Source organism: Thermobia domestica, chromosome 12, assembly GCF_964235325.1.
Source record: "Thermobia domestica chromosome 12, izTheDome1.hap1.1, whole genome shotgun sequence".
NCBI classification, from domain to species: Eukaryota; Metazoa; Arthropoda; class Insecta; order Zygentoma; family Lepismatidae; genus Thermobia; species Thermobia domestica.
Window position 1 is genome coordinate 12,894,801 of NC_137465.1, and position 16,104 is coordinate 12,910,904.

The 16,104-nt window shown below is 34.5% G+C and overlaps 1 protein-coding gene across 1 annotated transcript in view; it reads right to left on the reverse strand.

Annotated features, from left to right (window-relative positions):
* Positions 1-16,104, reverse strand: part of LOC145667149 (uncharacterized) — a 74,805-nt gene that overhangs the window by 30,211 nt on the left and 28,490 nt on the right. The window contains exons 5-6 of the mRNA XM_081734891.1: positions 11,776-11,874; positions 10,052-10,150 (exon numbers count right to left, since the gene is read on the reverse strand). Of these exons, the coding sequence (XP_081591017.1) occupies positions 10,052-10,150; positions 11,776-11,874 (198 nt within the window). The remainder of the gene's footprint in view (positions 1-10,051; positions 10,151-11,775; positions 11,875-16,104) is intronic.

Here is a 16,104-nt window from a genome sequence, read left to right on the forward strand (position 1 = left end):
TTAATTTTGGTGTTAATATTGCGTTTGGACGATCATTAATAATCTCAATAACGAAATACATTTTTTAAATTAATATATATATATAAAAGTTACGTACCTTACAAAAGTAGTTTAATCAAACACGCAGAGCGGTGCAAGTTCCTAAAACAGTTATTTCCAAAAAACAAAAAAGTGGATAAAATTCCTTACTTTCCACAATTATCAACACAGATTAAACGTATTCTTCCAAAGCATAACATATCTGCTTCCAGCATCTCCCCAGAAAGTTAAAAAAAAAAAAAAAAAAAAAAAATCTTACGGGCTTTAAAAGTTATTTTGTTGATCCATTAAATAGGTCAGGTATTTATCGTGGTCAATGTGAATGTAACTGTTCATATAAGTCAATCCAAACAACATTAACATTCGAATTAAAGAACACAATCAAAAAAGTCACAAGAAGAGGATATGTCGGGAATATCACTTCCCCTAAAACAACATACAATATGAAGCAGGTTAATATGATAGGTTAAGCAAAAACAGAAAAGCAACGGGAGATTGGAGAATCAATTTTTATTCATAAATGTGAACCGACTTTAAATTTGGATTTTGGTAAAATTGATAAAATCTGATTACCTACCTCTGATTTGTATTTTTGGATATGGCAATAGTAAAGTACGATGGACACCGCGCTTTCTTCAACTCAACTTTTTCTTTCGCTCACTGTGCTCTGCTCGTGGTTTTAGTATTGATCTCTCACGTCATATTTTTTGGTGGTATGTATTCCTTTTCCCATATCATAATTATTTCTCTCATTCATTTTTATCCTTCTTATCTTACCACTGAAGACGGCACTAACTTGTTGTTCTGATATGTTTGGAAAATATTTAGTTTTCCCATGGGAGGATTTATTGCTAAGTAACCAATTTTTTTGTTAACTTAGAATGAAATATTTGCACATATTAATTTATAGGGGAAGATGGGGTAATAAGATACAAAATGGCTGGTAGTTCGGTTTATCATCAGAAAATTAAAAAAAAAAAAAAAATCCGCAGCTTACTGTGTCTTCCTGTGTACAAGCCTAAAAAGATCGTTGCTTTTTGGCAACTTCTTTACTTTCTTTTCTGCCTTTCAAAAAGTGTCTACCAAAAACTTCAGGTACTTAAAGCCAGTCTTTTTCGTGAAGAATTCTTTTCACAACTTAGATATAAATGTTTGCGAAAAAATTGTTTTCATAAATTTGTCAGCATTAGTGATACTTCAAAGTTGAATTGTTCTAGTTTTTTCCTGATAAGTGAGCTTGCCTGAAAATGCTTCTCTCTTAATACCCATTATTATTATTATTATTATTATTATTATTATTATTATTATTATTATTATTATTATTATTATTATTATTATTATTATTATTATTATTATTATTATTATTATTATTTATTTATTTATTTATTTATTTATTTATTTATTTATTTATTTATTTTTGTTTTCTCGGGGTAATAAGAGAGAGTCGTTTGGTCTTTCCAGATTCACTAACTGGAGACTAAAATTTTACTGGACTCTTCATGATAATATCCAGGAAGTGAATAAAGTGTTTATCTTTTATAGTCTTGTAATTTTATTAGGAAATGATTCGTTCATTGTTAAAAGAGCAGAACTTCTAAAAAATTAAGAGGCTTTATTTTGTTAGAAAGAGAAAGTGTTTGGTTTAAAAAAAGTTTTGGTCTAGGCCTATTTTCTGTTTTAGAACTTAAAGTTTCATTTCATTAGTGTTACAAGTATTCACGCAGGCTATTTTTCATTTTGGTATAGCCTATTTAATTTTTTATAGACCACTGTATAAAAAGTCACTGTAGCATAAAGAGTTGTTTTACGATGTAGGCTGTACTTTTTTTTTTTTTTTTAACAAGTAGAATAAGAGTGACTACAATGTGTAATTTTGTCATTCCAAAATGTTCAGAGTGAGTGAAAAACTTAACAAATTATGAAAGTCTGTAATTTGTATAGTTTGTAATTAAAAACATTTAACTTTCAAGTACGACTTTGACTAACTTTAATTTTCACATGGCAATTGCCAGAAAAGTAGCCAGAATATAAACATGTAAAAAGATAGGGCAATATAATACATTTTAGGCATATCCCTTGTAACCCCAGATCAATAACAAAGCACAATATGAAAGAAATCTGGGTGGGGTCTCTTATTACACCATACGGGGTAATAAAAGACAACAACTGAATTTTTCAAAAAAATACTTTTTCCCAGTCTTTCTGTACATTGGGAAGAAATAAAATAATTTTCTATTGTGTTGCCCAGTAACAAACAACACAAAGTATCAGAAATGTGACTTAAAAAACTGTTAACATTTTAAATTACTTTTGTCTCTTATTACCCCATCTTCACCTACATCTCCAACATGAGAACAGTGATTTACAAGTGATGTCACGAAATCTCAGATAAGCCTGTTAAAGTGAAAATAGAAATAGATAGTCTATTTTGATTCTTAGTGTTTCCGAATTGGATGTATACTTGATGTGCATTTGCTTTCAACATTCATCAAAATCAAGTAAATAAGGTTTCGTCAGATTAATTCTTTTCCACAGTATTAAGTTCAAAGTGTTCATTACAATCTTAAGACGTTAGAATTAGGACAATAAGATCTCTGTACTTATAATTTTATGCGTTTATATCATATAATGACATCACTGCATACTTATTAAGTTAAATTTAACTTTCAGATCAATTAAAAAGTGCTCTATTTTTGTTTATATGCTTTGTTTACATATTTGTATATTTTCATTAAGCAAGAAGATATCAGCTTTACGAGCAAACCGGTTAATACATCTAAATAGTACTGGTAAACTGGTAATCAAATGTGAGTTAAAACTAGCAGTTGATATTATAAATAATACTACTGATGATGATAGAAGATTTTGTCGTAAAAGCTCCGACGAATTAATGTTAGAATGTATTAACTCCTTAAATGTAGAGTTTTTGGAGAGAAGTCGCTTGTGAATGTGTGTGTATTGTTTTCTGTAAAATTTTCTTGAATCAATTCTCTTCTAACGTGTTTTTCTTCTCTTGCATTCTCATCGTCTTCTACCTATTGCGCCAACATTACTGTCAAGTATAGTAGCCAATTTGTGAAGGAACTTGGGCTCATGTATATTCTATCTACACTCAGATATAGTAGAATTAAATTCAAAGACTATATATATATATATATATATATATATATATATATATATATATATATATATATATATAATCTGCCATTCTTACTTCAACACTCATTTGCAAAAGTATATATATATATATATAGGGTGAACCTGAAAGATGTACACATACTTTCAGAGGTGATTTGTGGCATCAAAAGAAGACAAAATGTCCTGTTGCATATTGTCAAATTTCGCGTAAGAGTGACAAGGTTGCCAACTTGGATTTGAAAATCAAATCCTGACAATTGCATTGGAACAAAAAGATGTGTACATACTTCGGGAGGTGATTCGTTATATCAAAAGAAGACATCCTCTTGCATGTTGTCGAATTCCGCGTCGTGTACGCTGTGCACATCTTTCTATTCCATACAAATTGTCAGTATTCGAGTTTCGTTTTCAAGTTGGCATCCCTGTCACTTGTTTCTCGACACGATTCGTGCACATTTTTCTATTCCGTTGCAATTGTAACGATTCGATTTTCGATTCCAAGTTGGCTTCCCTGTCACTTGTACATGACGCGGAATTCGACAACATGCAAGAGATCCTTTTGTCTTCTTTTGATGTCACGAATCACCTCTCGGAGTTTGTGCACAACTTTCAGGTTCACCCTGTCTACGTCCAGATAGTTGTTTCTTCACAATTTGGTTCGGGACTTGATAGTAGTGTTTGTGCAACAGATAGAATAAGAAAATATTTTAAAAAATATTTTTTTCGTATTTTTACAGTATTTGTATTTTTAAATTTTACGAAGAATAATTATAAATTTTTACAAACGATTTCCCTTGGAAAGTTCCACATTTAAAGGATTAAAACGTAAGATTTAATTTAAAGTTTTAAGTATGTTTCAAGTTTTAAGTTAATATAGCTTCAAGCTTTAAGTATGTTTTCTCTCTGTGTTTAATATTTATTTCGAGTTTTTGGCAAGAATGTCAAGATGTGATCAACAAGTTAAAACAGTGAATAGTGTTTTGTATAAAGGACTAATCTGAGTATAACATGTGAGCTATTGACGACAGTAGTTATTATTTTGAAATTTGTCTAAGGATGAAATTACACTATAGAAACGCATTCAGGATACGCAAAACAGGCGAGTAGACTGTTTCACTTCTTCGTTTCACTAGTTTGTTGTTTCACGTTATAAAAGAGTTTTATTACAACGAAAAAATATAAAATAATAAGAATAATAATAGCGTTCTTTCTTCTCTAACTTTTTCTCCCTTAACTCTACTATTTCATTATTGTTCATATGCACTTATAATCCGTCTTCTTTAGTTTACATAAATGGGCACATTGAACACGTGCCCAAAGCCTAAGAGGCCGGAGCGTAACGTAGCTCAAAGAAAAAAACAATGAAAACGTCCTTAACGTAAAAATAAAGAAAAAGGAACCGTTAAAAAATAAGTAAAGTTCGAATAACATAATAAATACGGGAGCTGCGGTGGCTCAGTGGTAGTGTTTCCACCTATGGTGCATGGGGTCCTTGGTTCGATCCCAGTTCGCGCTAAGTAATCTTTGTGGTGGACAACCACCGTGTGCGTGGGTTTTCTCAGAGTTCTCGCGTTTGCTTCCACATTCTTCATGCCACCCTTTCATTCATTTCTCATCATCACCGTCTCATTTAGCCTACCCGGCTTAACGTGGGACATAAAACTGAAAGATTTCATTTCATTTCATAATAAATACGAAAGATGTGACACGTGTCTCTAATTGTGAACTGTATGTGTTTCTCTACTATTCATAACAATATACTCATTTCAACAGTTGAGGCGAGGATCTATACGTAATCAGAGTGCAGGAATTTGACTTTGGCACGAGTGATGGGTAAGTAATTTATCATAGTAGGATACGCGATCGGCTCGCCTTTATTTCCTTATTTTTACTATTATTATTAAAATATGTTATCCATCAAGAAGAAGTTTCTTATGCAAATCAAATCACAAACATATAAATACTGCTCTGATTATCTTATTTCCCTATTTTTGTCACTGATACCTTAATAATAATAATTATAGTAATTAATTATTTAATTATAAGTAAAAGTTCGTTTCCTTTTCTAAAATTCAGTGCAGAAATATCACTATAGGTTTAATTAACATCACAGTTAATGAAAGGCATGCATATTATACATGCACATTTAAAAACAATAAAAAAAGATAGATAGAGAAAAACAACACTAAATATACAGTTAATGTATTATGAAAAGAAAAAAGTAAATAGAGTTGCAATAATAGCAATAGTAGAGTAGCATCAAGAATAAAGAGAATTAGAAAACAATTAACACATGTAATGTATACAAATACTTAGATTAATTTTGCAGAATAATTAGATATACAAGAAGGCGCAAGAGTCAGTTTACCCAGTGTTAATTGCAATCTCACCACACCGGAACAATTCCGAGGTTCAACAGTAGACAAGATAATAACCAGTGCACTGTTGCTAAAGCAACACGACAATGTGACCAACTATATCGTTCAAACACACTATACAGCAAATAATATGAGGTGTTAAAACAACACAAAATGACTACCACTTTAGCGTGTTGCTTGTGTGTTAATTTAACGCTAAGTTTTTTTTTTAAAGTTAGCTAGCTATGGTGTAGCTAGCACCCATTGCGAGGGCTACACCCTCTATTTGGGAAAGAGATTTAACATTATTATGGCGAAAAAAAAATAATTTCTGTTGGGCAAAGAGACATTTATGAACTGTAACGCTAAGGACATCGTCTTCCGAGTATATCAGAAATAACAAGTAATTGTCAGTGAGATTTACATTGACTGTTATTGTTTGCAATGAGCAAAGTTTTACGCAGTATATTTGGCATTTATGCCAAGTAACGAATAACATAATATGTTTTGTTGTAATCGGTCACGAAAATAGTTTTGTAAGCCTATGAATTGTCTGACAAGAGTTACATGAGTAGCAGTTCTGCCATCTGTTGTTCTTTTTCTTATGTGCTAGGATACAAGTACAACAGATAGCTGCACTGCTACTCATGTAACTCTTGTCAGACAATTCATAGGCTTACAAAACTATTTTCGTGACCGGAGCTCCTCCGTGGCTAAGCGGTTAGCGTACGCGCCTTTGGCGTGGGTGTCCCGGGTTCGATTCCCGGCGGGAGCTCATGTGGTTCGGATTCCACGTTAATCAGTAGGTCCACGTCTCATATAGCCTCGCTGCTGAACGGGACGTTAAACTCAGAATCCACTCCACTATTTTCGTGACCGATTACAACAAAACATATGTTATTCGTTACTTGGCATAAATGTCAAATATACTGCGTAAAACTTTGCTCATTGCAAACAATAACAGCCAATGCGAATTCTTACTGACAATTAATTTCTAATATGCTCGGAAGACGATGTACTTAGTGTTTGTTCTATAAATAAATGATGAAATATACTAAAATAAAGGTTGAAACGGTAACCCATGCACCCCTTAAATCATCTCCCAATATCCTAGTTCAACCATTTTCCTTCACATCCCATTCTTAAAAGAGGGCGTACCCCTCTAAGAGGTTGCTAGCTTACGACCTAGCACTAAAAAAATAAAAAAACCTTAATGTTAAATTAACACACAAGTAACACCCTGGAGTGGTAGTCATTCTGATGTTTTGACACTTCATTTTTTTGCTGTGTACTTAGCACAAAGATATTACAATGTAAATGCATTTTTTGGTAAGCTTACTTTTGCGGCACCTTGTATACAAAATACTTTTAAAAAATAATATTCATTGGTAAAGATTATAACCACAGTCCCATTGAAGACATTCTAGCTACCTCACTTCTCTTTACAAAGCCATACTTTCACACTCATATATAGGACAGTTAAAGATCTTAAATAATGCAAGAAAATTAATACAGGGTGTTACAAAAGTACGTCACAGTGTTTTGGGAACAGATTCTTGACATCAAAATTAAAAAAAAAAGTTCATATCGACTGTGCTCAAAAATGGATACTTCCGGAGTTATAGGGTGCCGAAATCATGAAACAAATGAACTTTAAAAAGTTCAGCACTACACTACTATGGGACCTATCGTAGTCGGGTCAAGACATCACTGAGGAACTGGTATGTAAACTATCCATGTTTAAGAATGCTCCAGTTCTTGCACACCAATTTTTAGAGAGGTAGGTGGAGAGTGATCAATTATTTCTAAACAGTCTCTCTAAAATGATTGTGCAAGTACCGGAGATTCTGAAAGATGGATATTTGGATAGTTCCTCAGTGATATCTTGATCCAGCTACGATCGGTCGTATAGTAGTGGAACTATGGACCTTTAAAGTTCATTTTTTAACGTTTTCGGCACCCTATAATTACGAAACTATGCACTTCCGACCACAGATCCATATGAACTTTTTTTTCTTATCTTTATGTAAGGAATCTATTCCCAAAACATTGTTACAAATTTTTGTATTTGCATGTGTTTGTTTCATGTCATTTTGCTTAAGAATAAGAGCACAACGCTTTCAAAGAGAAGTGTGTGAACCAGAGTTTTTAAAACAAAATTGTTAATAAAATATTCACGGGAAGAAATCACAATGAGTAGTGGTTTTGTCAGACTTCTCCTATTTCCTAACATTTCCTGAGGTATTAGTAACACTGTATTACAAGACATCTGTATAGTATCATCTCATTGCAGTCTTTATTTATACTGCCCCTCACTCAGAAAAATCTGGGAAAAATCACTGATAGTATGATTAAAAATGATGAACATATGTTTATTTTTATCAAGTCCTGTTTGCACCTTGAAAACATTCATCAAATTGTATCAAAAACATTTTGTTCTGTAATTTCATTTTTATGAAACAGTTTTTGAATGTTTCATAACTTATTGAAAGACTTAAAAATACTAAGTTCTGTTATATAAGCTATAATCGTAAATTTATTTATATATTTACAAACTTCCAAGTACAGCCTGAAGGGCGATTTAAAATGAGATATTTAGCGTAAATAATGATGATGGGGAAGAGAATCTCGGCCAGGGTATACCGAGTCTATACAAATTTCACATAATCTTAAGTAGCTAGGTAGAAGTTGTCAAAACATGATATGTCGGAAAGATAATACAGAAAACGATATTTTGAGATCACAATTGTTTAAGCGCCCTTTGTTATCTTTTTTTTTTTTCAGATGGAGAGAGGTTAAATGAATATAAGAAATTGTTATCGATCTGCACCAGTGCCGGCTCGTCCATGTAGGCGAACTAGGCAGCTGCCTACGGGTGGTAAATTTTAGGGGCGGTGGGTATTTTTTTTTATATAACATTAATAGGGTAACCAATTATTTCAACCATAATGAGATATATTGCACGTAAGTTTTATTTCAAGCTTAAACAAATGCCAACATATTTTTTTGTCTAGGGTATCAAAATATTCAAAGCCGGTCCTCGTCTCCACAAGGGAGGTAAGATTACAAGTGAAATTTTCATTCTCCTCCAGCCTCTTGGAATTACCCGCGTGTTCTACCAAACCGTGGAGAGATAATAGTAGGTATCCACTACCACGGTTCATTCACATTCGGGTCATCCATGTACTGTAAGGATCCAACAAATCATCAAAAATTTGCGGACCCGAGTGCAACGAAATCCAGCTCGGACATAAAGTATCGTAGCGAAAGAAATTAAACTAAATGTACGGAGCAGTCTCTAGGAGCTTTTAGAGGTTTCGGTTTCAAAACGCCACAAAGAACATTTCCTAACTTCTCAATCAGGATGGAACAAGTCATAAGAGCACAGCAGTTTCTTTAGTGATCCAAACAACAGTAACTTGTATACGAAGTTCTGAACACTCAAAATCGCCAGGCATATGCAATATTGTCCAAGGCAGCCACTGCGATCGCATTGCAAGATGCAATGAACATAACTTCTCGTAGCGGTGATGGCGTGGGGAAGAATTTCACATTATGGAGTCACAAAGTTCGACTTCTGCGAAACTGGAGTAGAAACGCGTGCTGTGAACTACCAGTCTAATGTTCTGACACCTGTAGATAACCTCTCAGTTTGATAACCTCTTTGCCAATACCCACTGGGTTCCGGCCCACAAGGCAAAGTCGATACAAACATGGTTCCAACATGTTTGCAACTTAATTACTGCGGAAAAATGGTCGGCCGGCAGCTCTGACCTCTATCCCTTGTACTATGATATGTAGTACGAATTGGAGGCCAAAGTCTACACAAGGCAAAACCCTGATATTGTTTCCTGAAACGTACCTTTGAGCAAGCAGTAGCAGCGTTTCCTTTGGAAGTGGTGCTTGCTGCCATTGAGGGCTGAACAACTTTTACGGACTTCTGTGACTGCCCGCAGCAGAACTGCACTTATGGACTGAACTATAGCAATTTAATCTCTTTTCAGAACATATCCACAGTGAGACTTGGTTCTAAGTTATACCTACCGCCATATGTATCAAAACTGTTTTCTACACTAAGTATATTTAAAGATGTAATCTCGGCATTCATATCTGGGAATGAAGAAAATTCTGTAAAATCCCAATTAGGATGGCTGGCCGTGAGATTCCAACCTTGAACCTTTCTACTGAGATCGCTAATCAACAGGCTCCGCACGCTTGATTGTATGTGTACATAGAAAAGTGAAAAATAACATCATTTAGTAGGTGTGTCGGAAAAGTAGATATTATTACGAGCACTTGGGTACGAATCCTTTCGTAGGCGAATTTTTCTTCTTTTTTAATTAAACAAAGTATGCCTTGCTTAAGAGGGACTGTAATCCATTCCAGATAAGCTGATAGATAATTAAAATAAACTCTCCTTCTCAACACCTCTTTGTCATTGCAGAAGTGGAAAATGACTTAAATACTTAACGTAATACTTAACGACATTTGTAACATACTTAACGTGAAATAAGTACCTGTTCTTTTTGATTAATGTTGGCACCTGCACTAAGCAATATTTTACAAATGTCGGAGTATCCTTGTTCAGCTGCTATATGAATGGGTGACTGCAGTCTCTGAAATAAACAAATATTTTTTCAATAATTACTATAAGCACCGTACTACTTATAAGAAAATATACGTAAATATACAGTGTGAATCTAAAAATAAAATATTTTAAATTAATTATAACAGTTACACATTTTAAAGGGAGATAGGAGTACGATCAAGCCACATGATTCACGACTCAATGGTTGCGTAGTTTCACCTTTTGTAAAACTTCACACCAGGAAGGGCTTTAATTTATGGTAAAATTTCGTGTAGTTCTTTATCATTTATCCTTCCATGACTTGCAGCTCCCACAAATAAGTATTTCATAGCTCATTAGTTACCTGTTACATACAAGGTGTTTCAAAACAACACCAACAACGTCTGGAAGGTGATTCATGACACCAAGATAAACTTTTAAAAGTCCATAGCTCTAACACTATGGCACCTACCGTTGTCAGGTCAAAACTTCGCTCAGAAACTAGTATGTACCTTTTCCAAATATCCAAGTTTCAAAATCCTATGATACTTCCGCAACAAGTTTTATAGAGGTAGTTAGTGAGTATTTCAAATTATATGCCCGTAGCCAAACTCTTTTTATAAAAATTGTTGCGTGAGTACCTTAGGATTCTGAAACATGGGTTTTTGGATACGGCACATATTAGTTCCTACGTGAAGTCTTGACCCGACTACGATAGGTCTCATAGTTTTGAAGATATGGACCTTTAAAGTTGAGTTTTTTCTGTAATTGTAACAAAACCTCATATAGTCATTTAGATAACAGTCCTTGGAAGTTCAATCATTGTCCATATTTAATAAAACTATCATGTTCTTTGGATATTTAGTGAACGTAGCTGGGATATCTAATGGGCATATTCTAATGGACCAATCCTCAGGTCAATATAGCAATTGGAAATACGAGTCTAACACCTAATTATTTTTGACGTTAATATATTATCAATATTTCCCTGTCAATAGTTTTGAGTTTTGTCTGTTCGGACAGACTAAAAACATTATAACAAATTTGTTATAATGTTCAAGGTTTCAAATTTACTTCGAACCTTATCATTAGTGGACTTTGATTCATCCAGAAAAGTATTCGAGATAATAATCCAGTGCTCAAACTACAGAACATATATAGGGAAATAAAACACACGCTGCTGTTTTGTAAAACTTTACTTATATTCCCTTCGATTGCTATTATATTTGAGAGATAGTCTGTATACTAAGATAAACTTATACTTGCTATGGTAGTAACTGTAATTTAAGCCTAAAACACGTAGGTCTATGTACTAAATTACATTTGCACTATTGTGGGACCTGGCTTTTAGTGTTGGCATCTAGATCAGAAGAAAACTTTTCGAGCCCTAGACATCCTGATATTGCCGGAGTACTGTACGCTTATTTTTAGTTTTAAAGAGAACCAATTCATATACCGGTATTATGTAAGCAAAATCAATTTACCGTTTTAACAATTTTCTCTACAGCAACCGGTGTTCTGCAATTTTAACCAAACCCCTATTATTCATATAACATTTATCTTAATTTTATATAACGAAATCCTGTCATTTATTTTAAAGTGTGTTTCACCATTTTGTTTTAAAATTATATCGGAAATTATGTTGTATGCAAAACAGATGAATATTCAACTTACCACATTAAGAGAGTTAATATCAGCTCCTTTAGCCACAAGAAGCTCAACAGTTGCTGATTCATTCGCTAAACACGCTACGTGCAATGGAGTGTTTCCATTCTGAAATGAAAACAAAATTTGTATTTAAGTCGTTTTAAATCAAACTATTAGTTTTTTTCTAAATATTATATTCATCCAGCTATTTTATGTATTTAAAAATACAAAATTATAAATTACTGTCGAGTAGTTAAATATGAAGAAATATTGAACCATCAGTTGTAGTTTCCGACTCCCGTCTATATTACGTGTATAATACAAGGGCGGATCCAGGGAGGGGCGATCGGGGCGATCGCCCCCCCCCCCAGAAGAAGAAACTTTCTTATTTTATATATATAAATAAAATCCATTCCAAAGTTTGGAGCCCTTAAAAGTAGCAGTATGACAACCCACCGCCCCCCAAGAAGTCGGTCCTGGATCCGCCCATGGTATAATATATGGTTTAATTATCTCTTTTCCAGCATAGCGTTGGCGAAGTATGGGCTATCACTTATAAATCTACCTTTGATCATGGAGCGTTCAAGTGAAACGTTCTTCTTTCTTCCCCTTCTTAGTATAAGTATAGAAGTGAGGAGACGTTGATATTACTTCTAATGTTCGTAATTGCGAAAATATATTAATTAGTGGTGGGCACAAAAACCGGTTTTTGAAAATTTTCAAAAAACCGGTTTCGGTTTGAAACCGGTTATCGGTTTTCTCCCAAACCGGTTCGTTTTTTACCTCAAAACCGATTCCGTTTTTTTTTCCAAAATTTGTTCTATTTCTGACCAGAATGGTGTTTCGTTGTTCTCCGGAAACCGAATCCATTTCCACAGAAATAGTTTTATGTGTTTTCGAAAAGTTTTCACCGAAACCAGTTTCGGTGAAAACCGAACCGGTTTTGGAGAAAACCGAAATGTCGGTTTTTCGGTTTTCGGTTTTTATAAAAACCGGTTTTGCCCATCACTAATATTAATACTGGCCTACTGAACGTTTTGGTTTTAACGTCTCTCGGTCATGCTTTCTAGATTAAACGAGGCAATAGTAAAAGAAACACGACGATAAAGACAGGGGCGTCATTTCAGACTTCGCTTGAAGGAGGCAAGAGCACCACCGACATAAGACTTTCACGTTTTGTACTAGTATATTAGTAGACAATTTATTAAAGTATATGCATTCCTCAAATTCTTGTGGTGGGAGTAGAGGAACATTCTGAGAAAACCCACATATACAGTGTTGGTCACTACAAAATCGATATAGGATGATCCAGGATTCAAGCACGAAATTAGAATTCCTTTAGTTAAGCGGGGGCATTACGGACCATGGGACAATAAGGATCGTGCGATAGAATTTCGTAAAATGCGCAATAAAATGCGAAGTGAAAAAGCACATCAGTCGTCTGAACGGCCAATGATCCTCTTTTGTTGGTGTAAATTATACTTTGCACACAGATAGCGTGCAAAGTGCAAACTACATAAAGACCAGGAAACGGACCTTGCGAAAAGACAGACACGCGAGAACGCCATAAAGAACTACTGAGAGGCTGCATGAAGTTGTAGAAATACTTGTGGGAGTACTGATTTGGTACAGAAAGTTAAAGCATGGTAAGTAGCTGTGAAAAAAAAAAAAAAAAAGAAAAGAAAACTGCAGGTGAAATAGAGCAAATGTTTGAGTATTATATTAGTGTGTCTTCATGAAAACATTTAATGAAGTAAGATGAAATGCGCTACCATTATCTGAGGTTTTTTTTTTTGGAGCATAAGAATTTAAGAAATATCATATTGCTTCTATGCAAAAAAACACGAATATTTCAGAGAGAACAATATATCTATAGAAGTTTGAAGAACCGTAGAAATTGTAAGTATTAGGAAAAATAAATAGTAGCAGTTTTTAATAGCCCTAATGCTGGGCCTTAAAAAAACCTATTGTCAGTAAGATTCAGTTCCATTTTGTAATGGTCATAATTTGAATTTACTTATGTGTTCGTAGAAGTTAATACACATATGTTAAAATTATATGAACACATAATATGACAGAAATGGCCTTGCATTTCATATGTTTTGCACTCTTTCTTTTGCCACTATGCTATGTGGTGCTAATTATCCTTTTTCTCTTTCTCATAAAATATGGTTCGCCAATACTAGAAAAAACTAGCCAAGAAGAAAGAATTTTTCAATACAAGAAGATGGTGCTGCCATGGAACAAGCATTTGACACTGTAAGAAATATAACATTAGGCATCCGAGCAGCACCACGGACCTACAAGGTAAGTAAAACGTTACTTGTTCGGAATCCATTACATGCGCATCCAGGAACGTCTCTCCATTAAAATCTACAGAATAATCAATTAAAGGAGTGCTTGATTCTATTTTCTTTGTGGGGTTTTGGAATGAACACACAATACTTGTGTGACGTAGTTCAAAATTATTGTGTGTCGCAAAAGATGGACATACCATTCAATAGCGAATGACCAGGTCTTGATTGGGTGAACGAGTTTCTTCACCTTTATCCGAACCTTCCACTGAGAAAAATTGAACAACGCAGAAGGCATAGACTGCAAGCACAAATCAAGATGTCATAAAACATTGGTTTGACTTCTTAGATAATACTCTGGGTAGGCGTGATATTACCCTGAATACGTTTTCAGCAGTGATAAAAGTGGTTTTGTGATAGATTCAAAAAGAGTAGCTTGGTAATTCCTTAAAAAAAAAAAAAAAAAAAAAAAAAAAAAAAAAAAAAAAAAGGATGAAATAGGTGAAAGAGGGTGAAACAGGTCGTGAGCAAATAACAGTCAATGTTTGTGCATCAATTAGTGGCACTATTTTTCCTCCATACATACTATACGTACAAAAGCAAACATTTGTATGATAAATGGACCTTGAAAGGGTATCCTGGAGCGCAATACACAACAAACCCAAATGGTTGGATGGAAAAATGATTATTTATGGGTTGGTTCGAGAAACTGTTTATTCTATGTACGAAGAATTTGTGTAAAAAAAAAAAAAAAAAAAAAAAAAAATCTTATTTTCGATGGACACTAGTCACACCTCAGCTATGAACTATCTGTCCATGTTGCAAACGATATTCAGTTACTGTGCCTTCCTTCCCATTTGATTGATCTATTACAGCCTTTGGTCAAAATTATCTAATTGCTTGAAGCACAATGGAAAAGGAAGTTACGCCTTCACACTAGAGTAAGCTCTGAACAGGTGAAAAATATTATGTTTTCAAAGTTGTTTGCTGATATACTGGGAACAGTCTCACCACAGACATTTGGAGTGGATTCGCTGCATGCGGAGTGCGCCCATTCAACCCATCAGTGATAACTGAAGTGGAGTACTCCTCTGATGTGCTAACACCAAACAGTAATACTTTCACTGGAGCTCTTGATTTGTCATCTGTTGGAATAGACAATAGTTTGTGTTCATCCGGAACAAGTTTCGGCCTCTTGTTAGTAATACATCACATCTGTCCGATCATCATACGTTGAAACACTTTTTCTTATTTACATTACAGCAGCCTTCAACATCCTATACTCCGCCTCCAAAAAGACTGCAACATGTGTCATTACCCGTATGGTGAAAGTTTGATATATAAAGAGGCACTGCAACCACTACCTAATGACACTGCAAAGAGTGTGGTAAGCGTCCTACCAAATATGCACAAACTAATCATGATGCAACATCTGAATCACCTCAGCATGCGGATGCGGACCTTCTCCCCTAAACGGCATGGTCTGTGGCATGTGTCTGAGGACTCAAGTGAGAAACAGATCCAGTATGACTCATGTTTTACATGGTATTAAATAATATCTTGAACGTACTGCCTTGACAGGACGGAAGGACTCATTCTCTAATATACATATGTGCACGGCGTACGTAAAGTACAATGTAGTATTTTTGGCCTTATTTTTTAAGGATTTAGGATGTAGATTTCTGGGCTTTCGGCATCTATGGCCTTTCAGCCAGTCCCTCGGCGAGCATACTATTTGCGGAGAGGGAAAGAAGGAAGCGGCTTGGGACCTATAAGGTAGATACCACCCCGACATTTGCCTGGTGTGAATGGGAAAAAAACCCAGGAAAACAACTTCATTCAGGATAGCTGTCCTGAAAAAGCATTTTACACTTTTTCGGGAATCGAACCGGCCTTATGTTTTGCCTTTGTTCTTATTTCCCTGACCAATGCTTGATACTCCATCAACTGGTACTTATTACCCCAGCAAAACACATCTTACCTTTTAATAACTATTTTTTTTTTTAATTTTGTGTTACACTTATCCTCGTTTGTGTTACAATTGATGTGAACTAGAAAATAT